This window comes from Schistocerca gregaria, chromosome 1 (genome assembly GCF_023897955.1).
Source record: "Schistocerca gregaria isolate iqSchGreg1 chromosome 1, iqSchGreg1.2, whole genome shotgun sequence".
Lineage (NCBI taxonomy): Eukaryota > Metazoa > Arthropoda > Insecta > Orthoptera > Acrididae > Schistocerca > Schistocerca gregaria.
The window spans coordinates 541,320,217-541,342,164 of record NC_064920.1 but is presented as its reverse complement, the minus strand read 5'-3'; the positions used below and the strand labels follow the sequence as shown (position 1 = coordinate 541,342,164).

At 40.5% G+C, this 21,948-nt stretch overlaps 1 protein-coding gene across 1 annotated transcript in view; it reads right to left on the bottom strand.

Moving 5' to 3' along the window:
- Positions 1-6,413, bottom strand: part of LOC126281368 (esterase FE4-like) — a 134,861-nt gene extending 128,448 nt beyond the window's left edge. Inside the window, exon 1 of the mRNA XM_049980325.1 lies at positions 6,127-6,413. Coding sequence (XP_049836282.1) covers positions 6,127-6,312 — 186 coding nt within the window. The 5' untranslated portion in view covers positions 6,313-6,413. The remainder of the gene's footprint in view (positions 1-6,126) is intronic.
- Between the last annotated feature and the right edge of the window lie 15,535 nt (positions 6,414-21,948).

Sequence of the window (21,948 nt, the reverse complement as noted above, 5' to 3'; positions counted from 1 at the left end):
TTGTCATGTTCTATTTCATCACTTTTTATTATTGTAATGCCTTTTATACATTATAAGCTCATTACAGACTTCAACTATTGTATCCCCCTTTATTTTACACTGTTCAATTTATCATTAAAAACTAGTGTATGCCTACATTAGCGAGATCTGGTGAACTTACAACACAAACATCTTGTGGCTACTGTACAGCAGCTTGTTTTGGACAGTAGCTCTACTGATAACATAACTCGTGCATATGATGTTATTTATATATTAAAAACAAAGATTACAAGACTTACCAAGTGGGAAAGCGCTGGCAGACAGGCACAATGAACAAAACACCGTCTGCTTGTGTCTGTGTATCTGCGGATGGATATGTGTGTGTGTGTGCGAGTGTACACCCGTCCTTTTTGCCCCCTAAGGGAAGTCTTTCCGCTCCCGGGATTGGAATGACTCCTTACCCTCTCCCTTAAAACCCACATCCTTTCGTCTTTCCCTCTCCTTCCCTCTTTCCTGAAGAAGCAACCATCAGTTGCGAAAGCTAGTAATTCTGTGTGTGTGTTTGTGTGTTTTGTTCATTGTGCCTGTCTGCCAGCGCTTTCCCGCTTGGTAAGTCTTGTAATCTTTGTTTTTAATATATTTTTCCCATGTGGAAGTTTCTTTCTATTTTATTTACATCATCATTGATGTTATTTATATATATATATTTGATGATACTCGTGCTGATTTTGCAATAAACATTTCACAATGCCACTATAGCTGCAGTACATTAGGACTTTCCTCCTCATACTTAAGTGCACAAATGCATATATATGTCAGTAGTACTTTTCATTACAGTCTATTAAGCAGTAGACAATCTGTGAGTGTATTTAATGTTTATTCCCATTTTTGCTGCAGATTTGATGATGGTCATTATAGACTGAAATCAAGAATCTATTAACAAAAAGTTTGTGACCATAGATGTAAATTAAAGGAAAATCAATACTACATTTGACCATCTCTGGTTCGATATAAAATTTTCTTACAAAATTTTACCCTGTGCACATATCTTTCAACATGCATTTCTTAACACTCACCTTTTATGAATAAATATGTTATTTGTTGTGATAAAAGGAAAAATGTTTTGGTATTCTCTGTAAAGTGGTGGCCTATTCCTGGGTATTTTTTGAAATTCTTGTTTTTATATAACATCTTTGAAGTTTGTTTTAGTTACAAAGTAAAGCTGTATTCTGGAAATGTGCTAATCATGAATAAAACTGTGTTGGTCAGACTTGAATAATTTACAAGAAGTTATAAGCCCAAGCCACATCTAAATTAACCAATTACAGCAACAACAAAAAATGTACACGAATGGAGATTATAAAGTGAATATTGATAAACTTGAAGCACCTGATGATTGGCCAAAATGAAAATGGCACATCTCTAAGGTGCTCCATTCATATAAATTCAAAGGCATTGTTATCAGTATGTGCAAACCTGTTATGTTGCCTTGGAAATGTACAGGTGAACACAATGGCAAAAGAATGATGCAAAGTAGCAAGTCTGATATCAAGTGCACTAAGCAAGCCAGTTGCTGAACTTGAGCTGACGAGCAAAAATGCTAAAGAATTATGGGGCAAACTTCATGCTCAATTTGAGCATAGTGGCATGAAATACTTGAACATGTTAACTGAAAACTTTTTTTCAGGTCAAATCAATGAAGTAGAAAATATTAGCATACATTTGGCCAAATGTTTGTAATATACCTAAATTATGAATTAACAAAATATGAAAAGAATACATTCTCTGAAAGAATGTTAAATGGCCGAATGTTATCTACACTGGGAAAGGAATATGATCATTTTAAACAGCTCTGGGAGTCAATACCAGCAGAAAATCATAGTTTGAACTTACTTATTGAAAAACTTTGTACCACTAAATCTTGTGAACAAAATGCAACAGATATAACTGCATTTGTTATTTCTAACACATGGAAAAAGAAGATGTTGAAAGAGTGATCAAATCAAAAATTTCCATGCAATAAATTAAACAACTAGGTCATTTGGCAGTGGAGTGTCCACTGAATGCTCTCGATTGCAATATCATGTGGCAAGAATGGAAGATGAGTAGAAACAATGTATTTACTTCATGCACCCTGAGTTTGTCTAACAGAAATTATATTGACTAGAATAAATGGTATTGTGCTATTGGTGCTATGAAACAGTACTTTGTTTTGTACAGTGAATTTGATGTTCCTGAAGTAGTTTCAGCAGGAAAACAAGGTTCTAATATCTGCGCATTTGATCAAGAAAATCTATATTGAAATAAGATGAAACAATCAATCGACAGTGCTAGAATGGAAAACATTTTGTATGTGCATAATGCAAGTGTTCATTTGCTCTCAGCCAAAGCAGCCATATGTAAAGGCTGCAACATAATGTTTAACTGTAAAAGTGTTAGGATTTGGGAGAAAGCCAGTGGTGACATCATCATGACAGGCTTTGTTGAGAATGAGCTGTACATGTTGAATATGTGTGTTGTTAGAAGAGGAAAGAGTTACTGAGTAAACTTAGTGACATCTTCTGAAGTATTACAAATGTATCACAAAAGATTCAGTCATCAAAATAAACAACACATCAAGAGCATCTTGAAGAAACTTAACATCAATATGGAAGGTTGTACGGATGAATTTTGTGGTGGTTGTGCATTAGGAAAGATGCACCATTCAGACAAAGAGTAAATTGTTCCACAGTTACTTGAGAATTAATCCTCATAATTGTCAATGGACCAATGAGTGCAGTCATCTGGAGGTGCTTGATATTACATATGTTTTAAAGACAATTTCAGTAAATATCATCAAATTTTCTTTTTTATGCACAAAGTTAAGTGTATTATGTGTGCAAACAACATTTAAATGAAGCTCAAAACAAAGGACATGTCATTAAACAATTTAGATGTGATGGAGGTAAAGAATTTAACAACAGAGTTAAGAAATTGCTCACAGATAATGGAATAAAATTACTGACTCCTCCACCCTATACACCAGAACAGAACAATGTGACCAAATGTGAAAATAGAACAATTGTTGAAGCTGCACATTTCATGCTGAACTCAAGCAAACTATCAAGAGGATTGTGGGCAGAACCTTGCAATACAGCAGTCTATATTTTAAATCATAAAGGAAAATCTTCAGTTTGAGACAAACTTCCTTATGAGCTGTGCTACAATCAGCCAGTAGGAAAAACTGATCACCTCATAAATTTTGATACACAATGGATGTGATGGTAACACAGTTACTTGTGGACCAAGATATTTCTGCAATACCTCTGACAAATTTCCAACAATTTAACTAACAAGAAGTTCAAACCAAACACAAAATTCTATGCACAATGATTCATGTGCAAGTTCTCACTCGCTTGTTATAAGCAAAAGACAATGGGAAACAGTGTTGCCAACAAGGATATCTTACACAAGAAATCCAATAATGCGAAATATGCAGAATCTAGAAAAATTTCTAACACTTTACACTGAAAAATATTGCCCACTTTGACTGTAGTAACTACTAACACAATGACCAAACAATATACAGGGTGAACATTAATAAAACTGATAAACTACAGTGACGGGTTCCTGACTGGAAGGGAGGAAAAAAGTGCTATGAACATGTGTCCGGAAATGCATCGTTGCCACGATAGAGAGAGCTGATGAATGACAGTTCCTCTGGTCAAGTGCTCTCTGTTCCCTGTGCATTGCAGGCTATGTGATTGATGCAGCGTACTGCATGCACCAGAATGCTCTGGTATTCATATTGGGAACAAGCCAAGATGATGTTTGCATATGGCCAACCAGATGGAAAAAAACAGTCAAGAGGCAGCACAGCTATATTGAAAGAAGTACCCTGACAGACACCAGTCACATCACAAAAAATTTCAAGCCCTTTTTTGAATGTTTATAAAATCACACAAGTGCCCAAAAGGGGCTTGAAATGTTGTGTGGTGTGATTGGTGTTGGTGTTTGACCATTTCCATGTGCTTGGCCATACACAAACACTATCTTAGATTGTTCCCAACATGAATATCAGGCGATTCTGCTGCTTACTGTATGCTGCATCAATGACACAGTCTGAAGCACACAAGGAAACACGGCAAGTGGCCAGAGGAATTGTCATTCAGCAGCACCATCTATTGTGGCAACGATGCATTTCCAGAGACATGTTCAAGGGACCTTTTTCCTCCATTTCCAGTCAGGTACCTGTCCCTGTAGTTTGTCAGCTCACATTGTATTGCTAAATTTTCATAAGTTATGGGATGGTGTTTTCGAGTAAATAATTTGTAAAAACTCATAAAAATGCAATTTTTTTTTATTTTTAGTGATAATAATGATAGCTGGAGCAGAGAAGATATTACCTATAATTATATCACCAGTATCTGGTAACTTAACAAGGAAGTTAGCATTCTGTGACCAAATTAGAAAAAAACAATTATGCAAAAAAATCTAAAGTTTTGTATTTTCTTCTTAAATTTGTAAGTTAAAAGAAAGTCCATAAGAGTGTGTGTCAACTAAATTTAAACATACAAAGAGGAGCTTTAAAGTGAAACATCTGTCAGGTGTCTAGTACTTTTGGTTTATTAGTTATATTTTTTAGTTCTCTACTTTTTTAATAGTTACTTACAAAATACACAGTTTTCAAAGGACTGTACCATTAACAAAACCCAAGATAAAATGAAAATATTTTAATTATTAGACATATATGATATAGAGGTCTAAGATATATTTTTACCAGAGAAATTCATGATAGTGGATCGACATGTCCTGTATGATGTCAGATGAAATTGCCCAGATGCAGTCCTGTTGCACATTTTAACACAGTTCAAGTTTTGTTAGTGGCAGCTGCTTCATGGAAGGTGTGTTTGATACAGTTTGGTGTGAAGATGACCTTTCAAAAGGAATACTTCAAGACTAAGTGTATTCAATCAACCAGAAGGCTTTGACAATAATACACATAGAGCATGTCTCTTGAAATGGAGTCATTATGAACTCAGACAAGCATTGTGCTGTTGGAATAAATGTTTTATGGGAATCATGAATAAAGCAGCTGAGGACAAGTGAATATGATTTTTAACAACTGGCACTGCAGCAAAGTACTCTGGTATGGGAATATTATGGACAAGTCAGCTCCAGAAATTGATGGCTACAGTGAGAACTGAAGTCAAAATTATTCAGCAAGTGAAGGACCCAAATAATTAGATTGGTTATGTCATTTATTAAGTGAATTAGTTGAAACACTGGGACAACCTCCAACACTTTATATTGACAATGCCAGTGCTTTAAAATTGGAAATAACCCTGAATATCATCATCAATCAAAACATATAGAGGTCTAACACTTTTATGTTTATGAAAGATTTCTGAAAGGTGAAATCATATTAGAATATATAGATGGAAAGAACGAGTGATCTTCTTACAAAGCTACTTAAGTGGGTTTGATTTAATTTGCTGTGAGCAGAGATTGGCATGCTCTTTATTTGGTTATTTGACTGATTTTTGATTATTCCTTTTGGAGGAAAAATGTTTTGTGTACAGTGCAAAATATTTGCCTATTCTTTGGCATTTTTTGGAAATATTCTTGTTTTTATACAATCTCTTTGAAGTTTGTTTTAGTTACAAAGTAAAGATGCATCCTGATAAAATATACCATTAATGAATAAAATGTGTTGTTCAGTCTTAGTAATTTACAATGTTATTTACTTCAGATTCATTATCCAAGAATCTAATGAGGAGTGTGGATTACACAAGAACAACATAATTTAGCACCCTTTTTTACAAGAATTAAAATAAATACAACAAAAGTGGTTTTGTGTTGAATTTCTGTAACAAATAACACTATCTGCATATGTTGAAGGAAGTCTGTAATGGGCAATTGATGTCAGCACGGCAATAAAGAATATGTGAGTTTTTCAAACATGTACATTACTCTCCTCAGTCTTACACTAAAACTGCTGCTCTGTTTCTGATATAACATTTTTCTATTGACATCTTTGACAATCTATCCACAAGTGAATTTTAATGGTGTGGATTACACAAGAACAAAAAATGCACCTGTCGGTCCTAAGATGGTGTAAGGTAGATATAGTTGAATAAAACATAAAGAAATCATTCTCACTGATACCTTGAATCGAAGTTGACCAAGTGGAGGTTGTGCATAAGGAATACCAATGAAGCCTGCATACTGCCTTCCATAATAGGCAAAGTCATAAATTCCTCTTATTTTTCCATCGGATATTTGGACCATGGGTCGTTCACCAAACACAGCTTTTCCTATGCATAAAATACAGATAAATAGTAACAGTAACATAATCACAAGTATTGGTGTATCACTGTGTCATACAATAGGGGAACACATATACATAGACAGGGAAGACATTAGTCCCACCCAGATTGTGACATCAGCTGATAAGTGATCAGGCAGAATGTGCCCCAAATGTGTTTCTAATTATCTTCATAATGGCCTACACATTACAGCACAGGAGTGACACAATGGCAGCAGCTGTGGTTGTTAAAACTGTGCCCCTATGATTCAACATTCTATGCTGCATCACATTAACAGCAATTTATACTCATTAATGCAACGTTTTAGGAGAATATTCTTGCCAGTCTTTATTTTCTGTAGTGGCAAAAGAGTTTTGGTTAGGCAGCGGAGGGGGTTTACAATGCTTCATTCTATTTTGAAAATTCACTTACTACAAGTAAATTAAATGACTATATAGCAAAAATTATTATGCTTATAACAGATACAAATACAGAAATGAGATGCAGCAAATATTCAGATATGCTTGTCAGTGGTCCAGTTTTAGCTTTTGGTGTCAATGAAAAAGTTTATATCAAGTGAGTCCACAGTGACGGTTCACAGGAGTTGTAGACCAACAGACAGTTTTCCATGTACAAGAAATCCACGTCATTTCAACAAGAGCCTGAAAAAGGTGTATGGAGATAACACTCTTTATTGAAATACTGATAGTCACTGAGCAAATAGATTGTCTGCTGAAACTGGGCACACATCGGCAGACTGGGCACTACACAGATCCCTGAGAATGTGCAGCACATTCAAAATCTGATTTTGGTTGACAAATGCATAACAGTGAATGAACTGTCAATCTGAGTGGAACTGAAGAAAATCGCTGAAGGATAATTCAAAACTGCAACATTAACAGAAAAATTGATGGTTACTATGTTTTTCAATTCAGAAGGACTGTTGCTTGTGGACATCATGTCACACTGAACCATTATCAATCCTGACACTCGGTAACAAACCTTAAAAAAACTTCATGTTCGAATGCATCACATTTGACAAATTTGCAGAAGCATGATGTTTCGCTCTTACATAATAACGTCAGGCTACACGGTGAGAAAACGAAAACCTAGATCACAAAGCTAGGGTGGACAACACTGAAACACTCATTCTAAAGTGTTGATCTGGCACCAAGTGATTGCCACATCTTTAGTAAACTGAAGGAATCCCTTCAAAGAATGAGATTTGAAGAAGATGACTCCCTTGTGAAGGCTGCTAAATGGTGGGCCATAAATGATGATCCTGATGTCTGCCATGCAAGCATAAATGTTCCATGTGCCATGGTGCCACAAGGCAGCTTAAAGGAATGGAGTTTATGTGGAAAAATGAAATTCTGTATCTCAAGAATATAATAGCATACTGTGAAAATATAAAATGCACAGAAATTAATTAGATGTTTAAAAAAACATTGTGCATTTTTTGGAAGTGATCTTCAAGTTTCACATTCTTATTGTGATACATCCAACATGTTTAGCTTCAGCATAAAGCTATCTAATTGGTATAGCAATGACAAAGCATTATTCTACTAAAACTGAATGGGAATAAAAAGTTATTGTTGTTGTGGTGGTTATTGTCATTGTTAAGGGATGGCTTATCCCATCAGAGAATTAATCTACATGGAAGTGACAGGTCCTATTTGATGGCATTTCATCATACTGGCAGGACAAACTCATTCTGTCTATGACAAATGACAAAACATGAGCCAAGCAAGTATTGCACTAAAGTTGTGATTAGATTCTGGACTTCCTAACAGATAGAACTCAACATATTGTTCTTAATGGGAGGAAATAGACAGGGGTACCAAGTAAAAGTAACTTTGGGAGTGCCCCAAGGAAGTTTTATAGTGTTGTTATTTACAATATATGTAGTGACATGCAGCAGACCACAGTGACGTCAGGGAGACAGCTAAGCTGTTGAGAGGGTCCATGCACTATCTGACAGGAGCACTGTCGTCAGTTTCTCCTTGCTATAGTGCAAAGTTCTGTGGCTATTAATTTCTGTGCTTTAATTCTCATTTAAGTTAGTATGTAACTGCTTCTCTGTGAATTGTTCTACATATGAATCTGTAAGATTGTTCTGAATAATACACTGTTTCAGGATACTGCCTTATTTTTCATATCTGTTCTCACTGTATAGAACTCATCATACGTGTTAAATTTTCAAATCAATCAACAGCCTAGGTAGTGGTGACCCCACCATGATACAGCTAGAGAAAATAAAGTCAGCAATACAGAAGAATCACAATGAATTCCCTAGAAGCAGGAACTTGTGAGATGGATGGCACATCCACAGTATCCAGACCTGCAGTGGTGCTACCGCCATTTTGGCCACACACCTCAGCATTATGGTATGTGCAGATGGAGGAAAGTTTTCTCCGCACTGGAGTGATAACAGATTCCACCAAATTCACACTAGGATCAGCCCATTAGATTACTGTTATGCAGCAAAGGAGCAAAATGTAAAAATCTCACCTCCAGATATGGAGGAATATGGAAAGCTTGAGGTTGAGTTAATTTGTAGAGAGGCCACTTCACGAGAAGAACAAGACATGTACTGATGCAGAAGGACATTGGAGGTAGAAAACCATCCCAGTACCTCTGTCATTTATTAATCAAGTTTGCATGGTGCCAGAGAAATTATTACATACATTATGGAGAAGACACCTGGCAACACAAGTAAAAGCTGTTATAGGTTCCCCAACAGAAATGTTGCTAGATGACATAACAGACCTGGCAGACAGGATTCAGGATGCACTTGTGCTGATCTCCTTCACTGCAACCACGATGGCAGGCCACGGCACATTGAGAGTGACGTGTACATATCATTGGCCTGCATATCATTTGCAACCCTGACCTAGACTCTACACTGGCTAAGTTAGTTTATGGAGAAGTTCTGTGACTACCTGGTGAATTTATTGACTAGTGTGCAATCATGATTGATATCTCAAATGAATCAGATTTCATTACTCACTTAAGAGAACGAATGTCACAAATCCGGGCCATCAAACATCATGTAATGGAATTCCACATACCTTTGTGCATTGAAAGTTGTAATCCTGTGCTCATGTAATGTTGCACAGGTATGAGGTGAAACCTGCATTGATGCCTCAATATGCTGGTCCATATTGTATCCTGAACAGAAGTAGAAGAACAATGGACATTCTCATCAACATAAAGCATAACACTGTCTCAATAGAGTGATGCCAGCCTTCATTTTGTAAGAAACATCACAACCAAATGCTGAATGCAACCATTTGCATCCTACACCAGAAATTCAACAACCTCAATTGGAATCATATATGGCTCAACTGCTATGACATATGTATTCTGGGTGGTGCATACACTTCCTGAGATGATTCCTGGATGATGCTCTGCTTTTCCCATGTGAGCTGATGTAGCTACATGTGGCAGACCACAGCAATGTCAGTTGACAGCTGATTTGCTCAATGAGATGTCAACAGGGTTCATGCACTGGCCACCAGGAGCACCTTGATTGGTTTCTCCTTGCTGCAGTGCAAAGTTTTGTGACTATTAATTTCTGTGTTTTAATTCTCACTTGACGGTACTCAGTCATGTGTAATTAGTTATGCAACAGCTTCTCTGTGAATTTTTCTAATTGTTGTACATATGAGAATAAGTGACTGCTCCGAATAAAATACTGTCTCCAAATACTGCATTATGTTTCGTATCTGTTCTTGCTGTATAGAACTCAGCGTACATATTATGTTTTTAAGTCCAGCAATAGACTGTGACATACATATAAATACTCTATTAAATAATGTCACAATCTCTTTGAGGCAATTCATGAACAATGGTGTTTCCTATGGACAATTTTTGATGCCAGAAAACTGTAGTGAAAAGTAGGACGATCTGTAGAGAATCAACAGTTAGGGCAGGGACTAGCAAGGACTAAGACAAAAAAGTAAAATATTGCTCATAAATGTGAAGGAAGATTCGCATCTTGTAGTACCTATTCATTATCATGTACACAATGCAGACAAGTGGCTACTCCTAGACCTGAATCTTTCTCAAACTGGCCTCAAGTGAAATGACTACACAAATCAAGTTGTATGAAAAGCAGATGCCAGGCTAAGATTCACTGGAAGAATCCTAAAGAAATGCATTGGTTTAAAGAAATAACCATATGATCAATTCTTGAATACTGCTTATCAGTCTGGGACACATACCATGTACATTTAATAGCAGACATGGGGGAAAAGAAAAGTAGGACATTCTGTGAGGGGATTGTAAAAGAGAGAGTGTTATGGATATGGAGACGTTCATTAACTCCAGTGACAAAAAACTACAAGAGAAGTTTTGTGCATCATGGTGACGCTTACTGTTTCTGAGAACATACAGTCCAAGAACAGTTAGACAACTTATTACTTGCTCCCACATAAATCTTACAAAATGACCAGAAAGGGGAAAATCAGGGAAATTCATGATCATATGGAAACTTATTGACATTCGTTCTTCCTACACACCATTCATGAATGGAACAAGAAAGGGGAGAAATGATGATAGCAGAAATATCATCCACCACAATGTACAATGTGTTCGGTGGCTAGCAGAGTGAGGATGCAAGTGTAGACTATATGCCTCAGAAGTGAGGTGGCTAACCTCAGAGGGGTGACATAATGTGTCACAGTAGGTATGTTAAACGAGTCCTAGCCTGTTTCATCTGTCAGTTTATTGCCTAGAGTTCTCACATGCTTGGCACAGTGTCATCTAATTTCCCAACATCTGAAAGCAGAGAAGGAAATCCAGTATGCTCTATACTACTTTCTGTGCTAGCTATTTTCACTGGGTGGCTTACAGTGGACTCACAGAGACTTTTTCTTTTTTTGTATTTACTCTTCTTTTTAAATGTAACAAAACTATAATATTTACAATGATGGTACATGATTCGAAACACCAGTAAGCTAGACGCAATCATTGTATTAAAATTTCTCTCTTCCTGCATTTAAAATAATATTCAGTTCCAGTAAGCTATATTTTAGTTTGCTTGTTCTCTAGTACTAACATAAAGCATAACGCAAATGAGTCAACTATTTACAATTTTGTTTTTTATTCACAATGAAGTAAAATTACGAAGCTGATAGATATATAGAGGTCAAGAAATTTGGAATTTACTTATCTTGAGTGCATATTTATAAAATGATGACTGGTTTTCATGGCTGAAGTGATCATCTTCGGATCTAAAATAGACAGAAAAATATTGTTCAGAAATAATTTCTATCTACTTACAATATGTTCCATATAAAAAGACAATAAAATGATAGAAAAAGACCATTAAAATTTTGTTACAAAGAGTAACTCATTACATGTAGTAAAAACACATACTGTGTCATTAAAACTACTGTGTGTTCTGTGATGCTACTATTTAAAATAGATGGAAACACACACCTGCTGGGAGCACAACAATGTGCACAGTACCATGATTAAATTTATTGTATAAAAACAAAATTAAACAACAGAATTTTAATTATGAGTAATAAAAGAATTCCATAAATGTTACTCACAAAACATGAAGTAACTTAAACAACTAAGATGCAAGGTACAAAAGAAAGAGCGGGAAGACCCTGTTGATGAGTTCTCTACTGCCAGGAATGGTTGCTGTCTTCTGGCATACACTAACTTTTTGGTATTCAGTCACTGATATGTGTGTTCAGATGGACTATTCAGATGGACTTTGGTTTCTCATGAGGCAGTCAGCATCAGAATCTTTCTTGTTTCTGTATACTAATGCACCACATTTTAACATTTAGTATCTTGGTTCCTAATTCAGTTCCTCTAACATCAGTGCTGCAATGTTTCATCTCTGTCCTTTTGTACCTTTATTTTTATTTGTTTAAATTACTTCACATTTTATGATTCCTTTAGTACCGCCAACTAAACTTTACTACCCCAATTAAACTTCCACCACTTTCTTCCATTGTTTAATTTTGTTTTATACAGTAAGTTTATTCATGGAAATGTGTACACTATTGCACTCTCTGGCACAGTGTGTTTGCCCCTATTTTTAACACTAGCATTGTACAATGTGCAGTAAGGTTAATGACACCATATGTATTTGTACTACATGTGATGAGTTACTGACTGTTATGAAATTTTGAGATGTTCTCTATCATTTTATTTTTACACAGTAGGTATTTTAAGTAGGTGGATAATTTTATGTACAATATTTTTCTGTCTCTTTTAGATCTGAAGATGACTGTGTGAGAAATTGAAACTGATCATGTTATAAATATGTGATCAAGGCATTCAAATTTTATGTTGAAAACAAGATTGTGTAGCAAACTCTACAAACTTGACTCTATCAAGTGTTATAAAAAGAATTATTATTTACAGAGAACCAACAAAACTTTATAGTGTTTTCTGACATTTTAATAATATCAGAGATGGAAAAGGACTTGGAAGATCAGTTTTCATCAACAAAAGTAATCACATTGCTAATGAGTATAGTAGCACTTCAGTGGTCCAGTTTCACAAATTTGTGGGTCCCAGAAAGAACCTTGTGACCTTAGCTACCCACTCATTGAGATATTGCAAAATCAGAACACCAACACCTGAAATCAACAAAACCGCCATGGTAACCAGTAAAAACCCATATCAGGGTCTCTTTCAGTGTCAGTCATTCCTGGAAAATCACTGGGAGCAGTTATCAGTAGCCAACAAACATCTAGTTGAGAACCCTTTCATGCAAGTACAAGAATTCAACTTCCCATGACATCAGTGGAGGTTCATGAATTGGATGTGAACCAGGTAAGTCAGATGTGGTTATCTGCTACACAAATGAGGATAGATTAGTTTGGAAACTTGTGACTATGGTGTCTCCTAACAGTCAATTCACCATATTGTTGTTCACAGTGCTCTTTGAGTGTACAAAGGGACAACAATGGGCATTCACCACACATTATGTGAAGCAATCAAATGGATCACTGTACTGGATGAGCTTATGATTACGCACATTTTTCCTGGAATGTAGTGTATTTGTGTTTATTTTCTTCATATGATAAATAAATAAAAATAGAAGGAGTTTAGACAAGGTAAAGCAGATTATGACAGATGAAATGAATTCGGAATCAAAGTACTAAAAGTAGCAGACGAGTTTGCTGTTTAAGCAGGAAAATAACTGATGATTGTCAAAATATACAGGATATAAAGTGCAGACAGGTAATTGAAAGAAAAGCATACCTGAAAAGAGAAATTTGTAAACACTGATCATTAAATTAAGTTTTAGGAAGTCTTTCCTGAAGGTATTTGTCAGGAGTATAGCCTTGTATTGATTTGGAATGTGGACAATAAACTGCCTGGACAAAATAAGAACAAAAGCTTTTGAGGTGGGTGCTACAGAAGAATGCATGAGTAAATTGAAAACAGGTGAAGAATTACTGTTAAAGTAGATTCTTTTAATGTTGTTGTTGTGTTCTTCAGTCCTGAGGCTGGTTTGATGCAGCTCTCCATGCTACTCTATCCTGTGCAAGCTTCTTCATCTCCCAGTACTTGCTGCAATCTACATCCTTCTGAATCTGCTTAGTGTATTGATCTCTTGGTCTCCCTCTACGATTTTTACCCTCCACACTGCCCTCCAATACTAAATTGGTGATCCCTTGACGCCTCAGAATGTGTCCTACCAACCAATCCCTTCTTCTTGTCAAGTTGTGCCACAAATTTCTCTTCTCCCCAATTCTATTCAATACCTCCTCATTAGTTACGTGATCTACCCATCTAATCTTCAACATTCTTCTGTAGCACCACATTTCAAAAGCTTCTATTCTCTTCTTGTCTAAACTATTTATCGTCCATGTTTCACTTGCATACATGGCTACACTCCATACAAATACTTTCAGAAACAACTTCCTGACACTCAAATCTATACTCGATGTTAACAAATTTCTCTTCTTCAGAAACGCTTTCCTTGTCATTGCGTCTACATTTTATATCCTTTCTACTTTGACCATCATCAGTTATTTTGCTCCCCAAATAGCAAAACTCCTTTACTACTTTAAGTGTCTCATTTCCTAATCTCATTCCCTCAGCGTCACCCAACTTAATTCGACTACATTCCATTATCCTCATTTTGCTTTTGTTTATGTTCATCTTATACCCTCCTTTCATGACACTGTCCATTCCGTTCAACTGCTCTTCCAAGTCCTTTGCGGTCTCTGACAGAACTACAATGTCATTGGCAAACCTCAAAGTTTTTATTTCTTCTCCACGGATTTTAATTCCTACTCCAAATTTTTCTTTTCTTTGCTTTACTGCTTGCTCAATATACAGATTGAATAACATCGGGGATAGGCTACAACCCTGTCTCACTCCCTTCCCAACCACTGCTTCCCTTTCATGCCCCTCGACTCTTATAACTGCCATCTGGTTTCCGTACAAATTGTAAATAGCCTTTTGCTCCCTGTATTTTACCCCTGCCACCTTTAGAATTTGAAAGAGTATTCCACTCAAGATTGTCAAAAGCTTACTCAAAGTCTACAAATGCTAGAAACATAGGTTTGCCTTTCCTTAATCTAGCTTCTGAGATAAGTCACAAGGTCAGTATTGCCTCACGTGTTCCAACATTTCTACGGAATCCAAACTGATCTTTCCGAAGGTTGGCTTCTACCAGTTTTTCCATTCCGGGACCTGGGACTGGATTGAGGGTGTTACCTGGGTGACCGCCGATGCTGCACATAAGAAGGCCTCGGGACGTCACATACCTAAATTTTCTTGTCTCTCTGACCAACCATCGCTGGAGGCCCCACGCAAGACGGTCATCAATCTCACGGACATTTAGCTGACCGGTGATGCAGTCTCTGTTCTGGAGAAGGGACTTTATTTTGCACCCACACCTAGGTCACGCCGGTAGCGGACATCGTCTGTGCAGTTGAACAGGTTGCTGCGCGACTACCCCCATTAGCAGCTGTAGAAGTGCGCCGGGAAACCTGCCGTGCTCTGACGAGAACTAAACCGATCAAGTCGAATATTACCAGCAGGGAGAGGGCAGCCATTCGAGACCTGAGACAGAGCCTTGAGATTGTTATCTTACCAGCTGACAAAGGCAATGCTACAGTTGTCCTTTCTCATAAGGACTACATTGAGGAGTTGCAGAGCCTGCTAAGTGACGAATTTTGCAGGAAGATCAACGCTGACCCCACAAAGAAGGTGGAGAACAAGACTACGGCGCTTCTCAAGGTCGCGGATTTACCAGAGGGTATCGCCAAGAAATTGACACCTCAAGGACCTGTACCTCCAAGACTTCATGGACTCCCTGAAGTCCACAAAGAAGGGGTTCCGTTATGCCCAATTGTCAGCAACATTAGGGCATCTACATATTTGCTGGCCAAATTCCTGGCAGAACTACTAAGCCCTTACGTGGGTAAATGCCCTCTTCACGTTCGGAATTCTATGGATTTCGTAAAACGTCTCGAGAACTTCAAGCTCAAAGACTCAGATATCCTGGTGAGTTTTGACGTTGTCTCGTTATTCATCAGGGTGCCTCTTCGAGAGTCAGTTGAGCTCATTGCACAGAAATTTGACGAGAAGACGAGCGACCTTTCCAGGCACGTTCTGACCTCCACGTATTTTCTGTTTAATGGAGGATACTATGAGCAAACAGAAGGAGTCGCAATGGGGAGCCCACTTTCGCCTGTGGTCGCGAATTTCTACGTGGATATTTCGAGGAGGAAGCTTTGGCGTCATCCAAATGGAAACCTACTTGTTTTCTACGTTATGTGGATGTCACGTTCGCAATATGGTCCCATGGAAGGGACAAGCTCCTAGACTTCCTTGCACACCTGAAGTCCATACATCCGAACATAAAATTCACTATGGAGACTGAAGCAGAAGGAAGTTTACCATTCCTGGACCTCATGGTCAAAAGAAGAGGGGATGGCACCCTGGGCTATGGGGTATACAGGAAGAAAACAAACACCGACCTGTATTTGCATGCAAATAGCTGCCACCACCCTTCGCAGAGGAATGGAGTACTAAAGACACTAGTGCACTGGGCGCGCACCACCTCGGATGCACAGAGTCTGCCCTGTGAGTTGGAACACCTCAAAACTGTATTTCAGAAAAACGGGTACTCGGAATGGCAGATCAGACGCGCTCTCCGCCCCACCTCTACAGTACAGCTTGTGGAGATGGACGAAATAGCGGAGGAAGAGACAGCCACCGCCTATATACCGTATACTGGCGCACTATCGGGGAAAATAGGACGAATATTGAGGAAACACCGAGTAGGAAATGTCTTTTGCCAGCCGAATAAAACGCTAGCATTATTGGGAAGTGTGAAAGACGATCTCGGTTTGCGGAAGGCCGGCATATACCAGATTCCCTGTGAGCGTGGGAAGACTTACATTGGACAGACAATGCGCACCATCGAAGATCGTTGCCGAGAATATCAGAGGAACATTCGACTTATGTACCCCAACAAGTCGGCAGTCGCAGAGCACTGTTTGTCCGAAAATCACGAAATGGACTACCAACATACCAGGGTCTTGGCACAGACATCTAAATACTGGGACAGCGACCTTAGAGAGGCTGTCAAAATTCGTACCAGGGACGGACTCATCAACAGAGATTGCGGCTATAACCTCAGCAAGGCATGGGAACCAGCACTGAGTCTAATTAAAAAGAGGCTCAGCAAAGAAAACGAACGAGCGACCAGGGCGGACGAGGCAGTTACACCGACGCCACCACAGACACCGACGCCAGCCTCTCAGCGACCACCGGCGCGCGACCGAGGGCGCGGACCGCGGAGAGAACGCCTCGCGGGGGAAGGGGATTTAGGACGGCCGCCCGCCCTCTGGTACACGCACGCCGCCGTCCCCAACAGGCTACTAAAGGTAGTTCCCCATGGCGGCTCAATCTGACCTGCTGAAAGAAAAGCTGGCGGAACTTGATTTCCACGTCAGAAACGTGACGCCTTCGCTGCTGGTGATTGCCACCGACACAGCAGAGAACAGGCGGCTCTACGAGCTGAAGAAGGTGGCCAATACAACGGTCATCGCGGAGAGCCTCAAGCAGAAGAGAGGACTAGTCCAGTGCTTCCGCTGCCAGGGGATGGGACACGTGGCTCGCCACTGTTCCTTTCCCAAAGCATGCGTGAAGTGCGCTGGCGCCCACGCAAGTAGGCTCTGTCCACTTCCGAGGACGCACACACCGAAGTGTGCAAACTGCGGCGGCCCACATGTGGCGAGCTATCGCGGCCGTGAGGTATTCAAAGCCGCGGTTGCTCGCCAGCGCGGGACGAAAGCACAGAAGACTGCCAGCCGCTCCCCCAGCCGCCCGCGCCCAGGCCCAAAACCGGCGAGGCGGCAGGCAACAGCGAGGGCGACGATAGCAGCTGCAGGAGCCAACGACGCCCCCACTGCTGTGGGGAACAGAAGGACGCAAGCGTGCCCGAGAGGGCACACCCGAGGACGAGCGCGTTGACCCCCTCAAGGGGAAATTTCGCAAAGAAGACATCACAACAACGGGAGGAGGCAGGAGTGGCAACACGTCAGCCACCGACCGTCGGTCTACTGCGCCAAGGCAAGAAGCTGCAACTGCAGCGCATGAAGAAACCTTGGTTGCAGCAGTCTCTGCACTGTCTGCAGCGATCGACAAGGTCGCACATCTTGCCGACACGCTGCAGCGTGTTGCAAAGGCCATGATGACGGCCACACCAGCGGCCGCCAAGCAGCAGCCGCAGTGAGGCGCTCCCTGCGCCGTCCGCGCCGGAAGATATGCAGTCGGCCCGCACTGGGCCAGCACCGTTGAGGCCACTGTGTGGGGAGACGCTGACTAGAGCGGAGCGCTTGCTGGTGTGTCTGCCGTCGCTGTTGTGGCTCAGATGCCGCCCAGAAAAAATGGGAGGGCGAGCCGCCGCCTTGTTGCCGCCGTGATGGAGCGTGTCTTTAGTGAGGCGCTCGATTTCGGTGGCGGCAAACCACGTCGAGATGTGCAGTGCTTCCGCTGCCAGCAGATTGGCCACGTGGCTGAATACTGCCGGCGCAACCGCCGGCGGAGCCGCACGACACCCGCGACTGCACAAAGCCGCGTGACGTAGCGCCGAAGTGCGTAAACTGCGGAGGAAAGCACGTCGCGAGCTTTCGTGGCTGCAGTTATATTGCTAACTGGGGGCACGGAGGCAAAAACAAGAGGAAGAGGAAGAGACGAAGAAAGCGTTCCGACCGCGGGCTAGCGCCTGCGGCAGGAACAGACCAGCAGCACCAGGGGGGCCCTCCGCCCGCCGAAAGACGCCGCCATGATGACGTTGTGCTTCGTGCGGCCACAGAAGACGCCATAGCGGACCTCAAAGCCTCATTCGCGGCAGAGAGGACCGCCCTACCAAACGAATTGGCCGCGGCACACAGGGAGATCCAGCGGCTGCGGGCTGAAGTAGCTTCTGCCACCGAAGCCCTGCGGTTCATCCCACCTGCTCCACCCCCATCGGGGCGGGAGCCCACAGAGAAAATGGACGCATTGGAAACGGACCCAGATCCAGCACCGCCGCCTCCCAAGAAGAAGTTGGCGATTCGGATCTCCAAGGACTTGGAAGGGTTGCTTGCATTGGCCGTCTCCGAAAACGTCGAGGCAGCCACCAAGGAAAATGCAGCCCCGGTCTCCGGCGAAGAACATAAGAAGAAGGCTGTTTCACGACAGCCAACAGTCGTCCAAATGTTACCACAAGACGGCGGGAACGATCTCGCCGCCCTCCTCAAGGGGGAGAGCTCGTTCGCCGAGCCACAACGCAGTCGGCGCGTTGGGGCGAGAGAAGCCAAGAAGACGTCGATATCCGATCCTATCCCAATCCCAGATCAATCCGCACCCTAAATCATCACAGAAATATCCTTCCAAGACCATCCTATCAACATCCAAAGAAACATTACTCACGATCCTTCCCAAACCCATCATTCCGAAGCCCAAATTATCCGACAGAAGGCATGGGTTCGAGCAGTCCCGGTCCTTCGAAACGAAACGAGGGATACAGATATCCCATCCGACAACCACACCACCGCCAGCACCGTTGTCCGCGCACGCGGGCAACACAGAAGTCAACAATATCCTGAGAAGGGCAACGAGTTGACAAAAACGAAATGAGAAGCCCAACTACAACACATCAAAGTGAAGACATGGAGGCGATGCAGGGGGATCCTGCAAGGACTCCGCCGATACAGGGGAAGAGGGATCCCTGAAGAAGATGCTCGAGTGCGCGCTCAGGAGTTCAGTTCGTCAGCGCAGCTGACGATGGCGACATGTCTGATCGCCGAAATATTGTTCCCGTTGGACACCATGGGCCGGCAATACACCCGTGGACTGTTCGAGCAATTCAACTATTGCTACATGGTATAACTGTTTAAATTCAAAATTTTGTATTTTTTAAACATGAGATGCTAAGAAGTAATATTTACAAACAAAACATTGTATCATCCATACTGCCGCTGGAAAACTTAAATGCATTAGGTATAAAAGAACTTGTATTCGAGAGTAAACAATAAAACACATCAAACATTAAATAATTAAATAAGCACCGTTCGTGACATTTGATGTCGCATTTAAACTTCTCTCTTCTAACTTCAACGTTGTTTTGCGTTCGTCCTCTTAATCCAGCAATACCTTCATTACCTTTATTTTGGCAAAGTCTGTTCCACGAGTCTCTCTTGGCTCACAGAGCTGCGCAGATAGGTTCTTATTATTTTGAGTTTTGAGAAACAAGTCTCCGCACTTGCCACCGAGATCGGTAAAGTCAAAAGGATATTAAGATATTAGTTCAGCACGTTTTCAGGTTTAACATTTTTTGGTATTCGATGACTTACTCCTGAAAGTTCAGAGCAGAGAGTCGCTGCGTCAGTGTTCTTTAGAAATGATGAGGTTTTGTCCAGGGCTACACCAGGTTAGAGCTGCTTCAAGTTTCATGTACAATTCTATGAGTACTTTGGAAGTTTTCTTATTGAGGTCACTTATGTTGTACAGGAAATCAGATAATCTTACAGCTTCATTCAGCTGTGTGAATCTTTCTTTTACAGAACTAATTGCCATGTTCAGTATTGCAAAATAGTAATTTACTCTAAACTTCTCTTTGGAGTCAGTGACGGGTTCATCTTCTGATTCGTAAGCAAACAGCTTTTCCTTTTCCTTGTTTTATCTCTAGCTGAAAACCTGGCTCAACATTAATTTCTTCAGCTACCGGTAGCTCTGGAGCATCAACCAAAACTCTCTCAAATTCCACGTCACTCTTCATGTTTTTTAAACACTCCTCTGCATTTTAAGCTCATTTACTGTTTCCTTCGGGGTAAAATGCTTCTTTTGCAGCAGTTTACTGGTCGAATCTATTTCAAATAATATACTGTGCCGTATTACAACAGCCGCAACAAATTTAAATGAAGATTTATTTATTTACTTTTATCCATATTTCGGCATTAACATGCAATCGATGGCGTCAGAAGAATTACAGCTGTTTGTACATTATGTTATGTACTAAGACTTTTAGCTTCTACCTTAGTTATGGTGCCAGAAGAGCCTTTGAAAGTTGACTCTCCAGAAATTTCAAACGACACATGTTACACATACGGTAGCTGGCACCTGATGGGCGTTAAGATATCGATCCTGCTTGGTCACCACATGACACTCAGAGGTCAATGGTAGCATACACCCCATCGACGTGGCGACGCAGCTGTGAATACATACTGTCTTTGTATGACATCAGGAAAGGTTGTTGCTTCTGTACAACATGAAGAAGCGTCATTGATCACGAAGTTCACGCTGTGGAAGTTGCAAGTGACGTAGAAGGCACACTCATTAATATGCAGAATTTTCTACTGCAGACTAATTTCCTTGCATTCATATTGCTCCTGCTATCATAAATCTGACCTCGTAGCTCTTTAATTGACAAAGACAAGCTCTGGAGTTGGAACACGACTCACCAATTTACCAGTTGTTTCCGTCGGTGGAACAAATCCCAAGAATTGCTGCTTTATTTGCTGCTTTCTTGGAGCCCTTCGTCGGACGACTGAAATGACTCTGTTCCTGAAGACTGCACGATGTCCACAAATCTTATGATCATAGTCATTTGTTTCGTGTGGCTGCAGTCGTGCAATCGAGAATGGTTGAAAAATAATTAGTACTTTTTTACCAATGACACTATTTTGTCTTTGACAGTGTTTGATAGCACTTCGATCAGTTCGTCTCGAATAATGTTGCCTAAATTAGTGAGCATGTACTCTGTCTTTATTTTGTACTCTTCTGAGATGTTCAGTCTTAACAGGATCACGCAAGGCGAGAAGTTACACAATTTTAGAAAATTACCACTTAAGGTCAAATTTTGTACACTTAAAACTCGTACAACAGATATTACAGGCTGTAATTTCTGATGCCAATACTTTCCTTCTTCATCTTCAATCCTTTTTTTTTTATTAATATTACCTATAGTTATGCCTTGTTTTGGAGTTGTGTATTGGCCATTCCACCTATGGAAGTTGCTAATTATTCAACACTCTTTTCGTGTGAAGACAGAATGGCTAATATGTTACGTCAATCGTTGCATCCAGTCTGAGTGAGACTTGCAACTGAACTTGAATTTCCGCCAAATAACCTTGCAGCAAAAACAGAAAACTTTATCGGCTGACACAGACTATTGGAGGTATTGTCAGTAAAAGTCTTC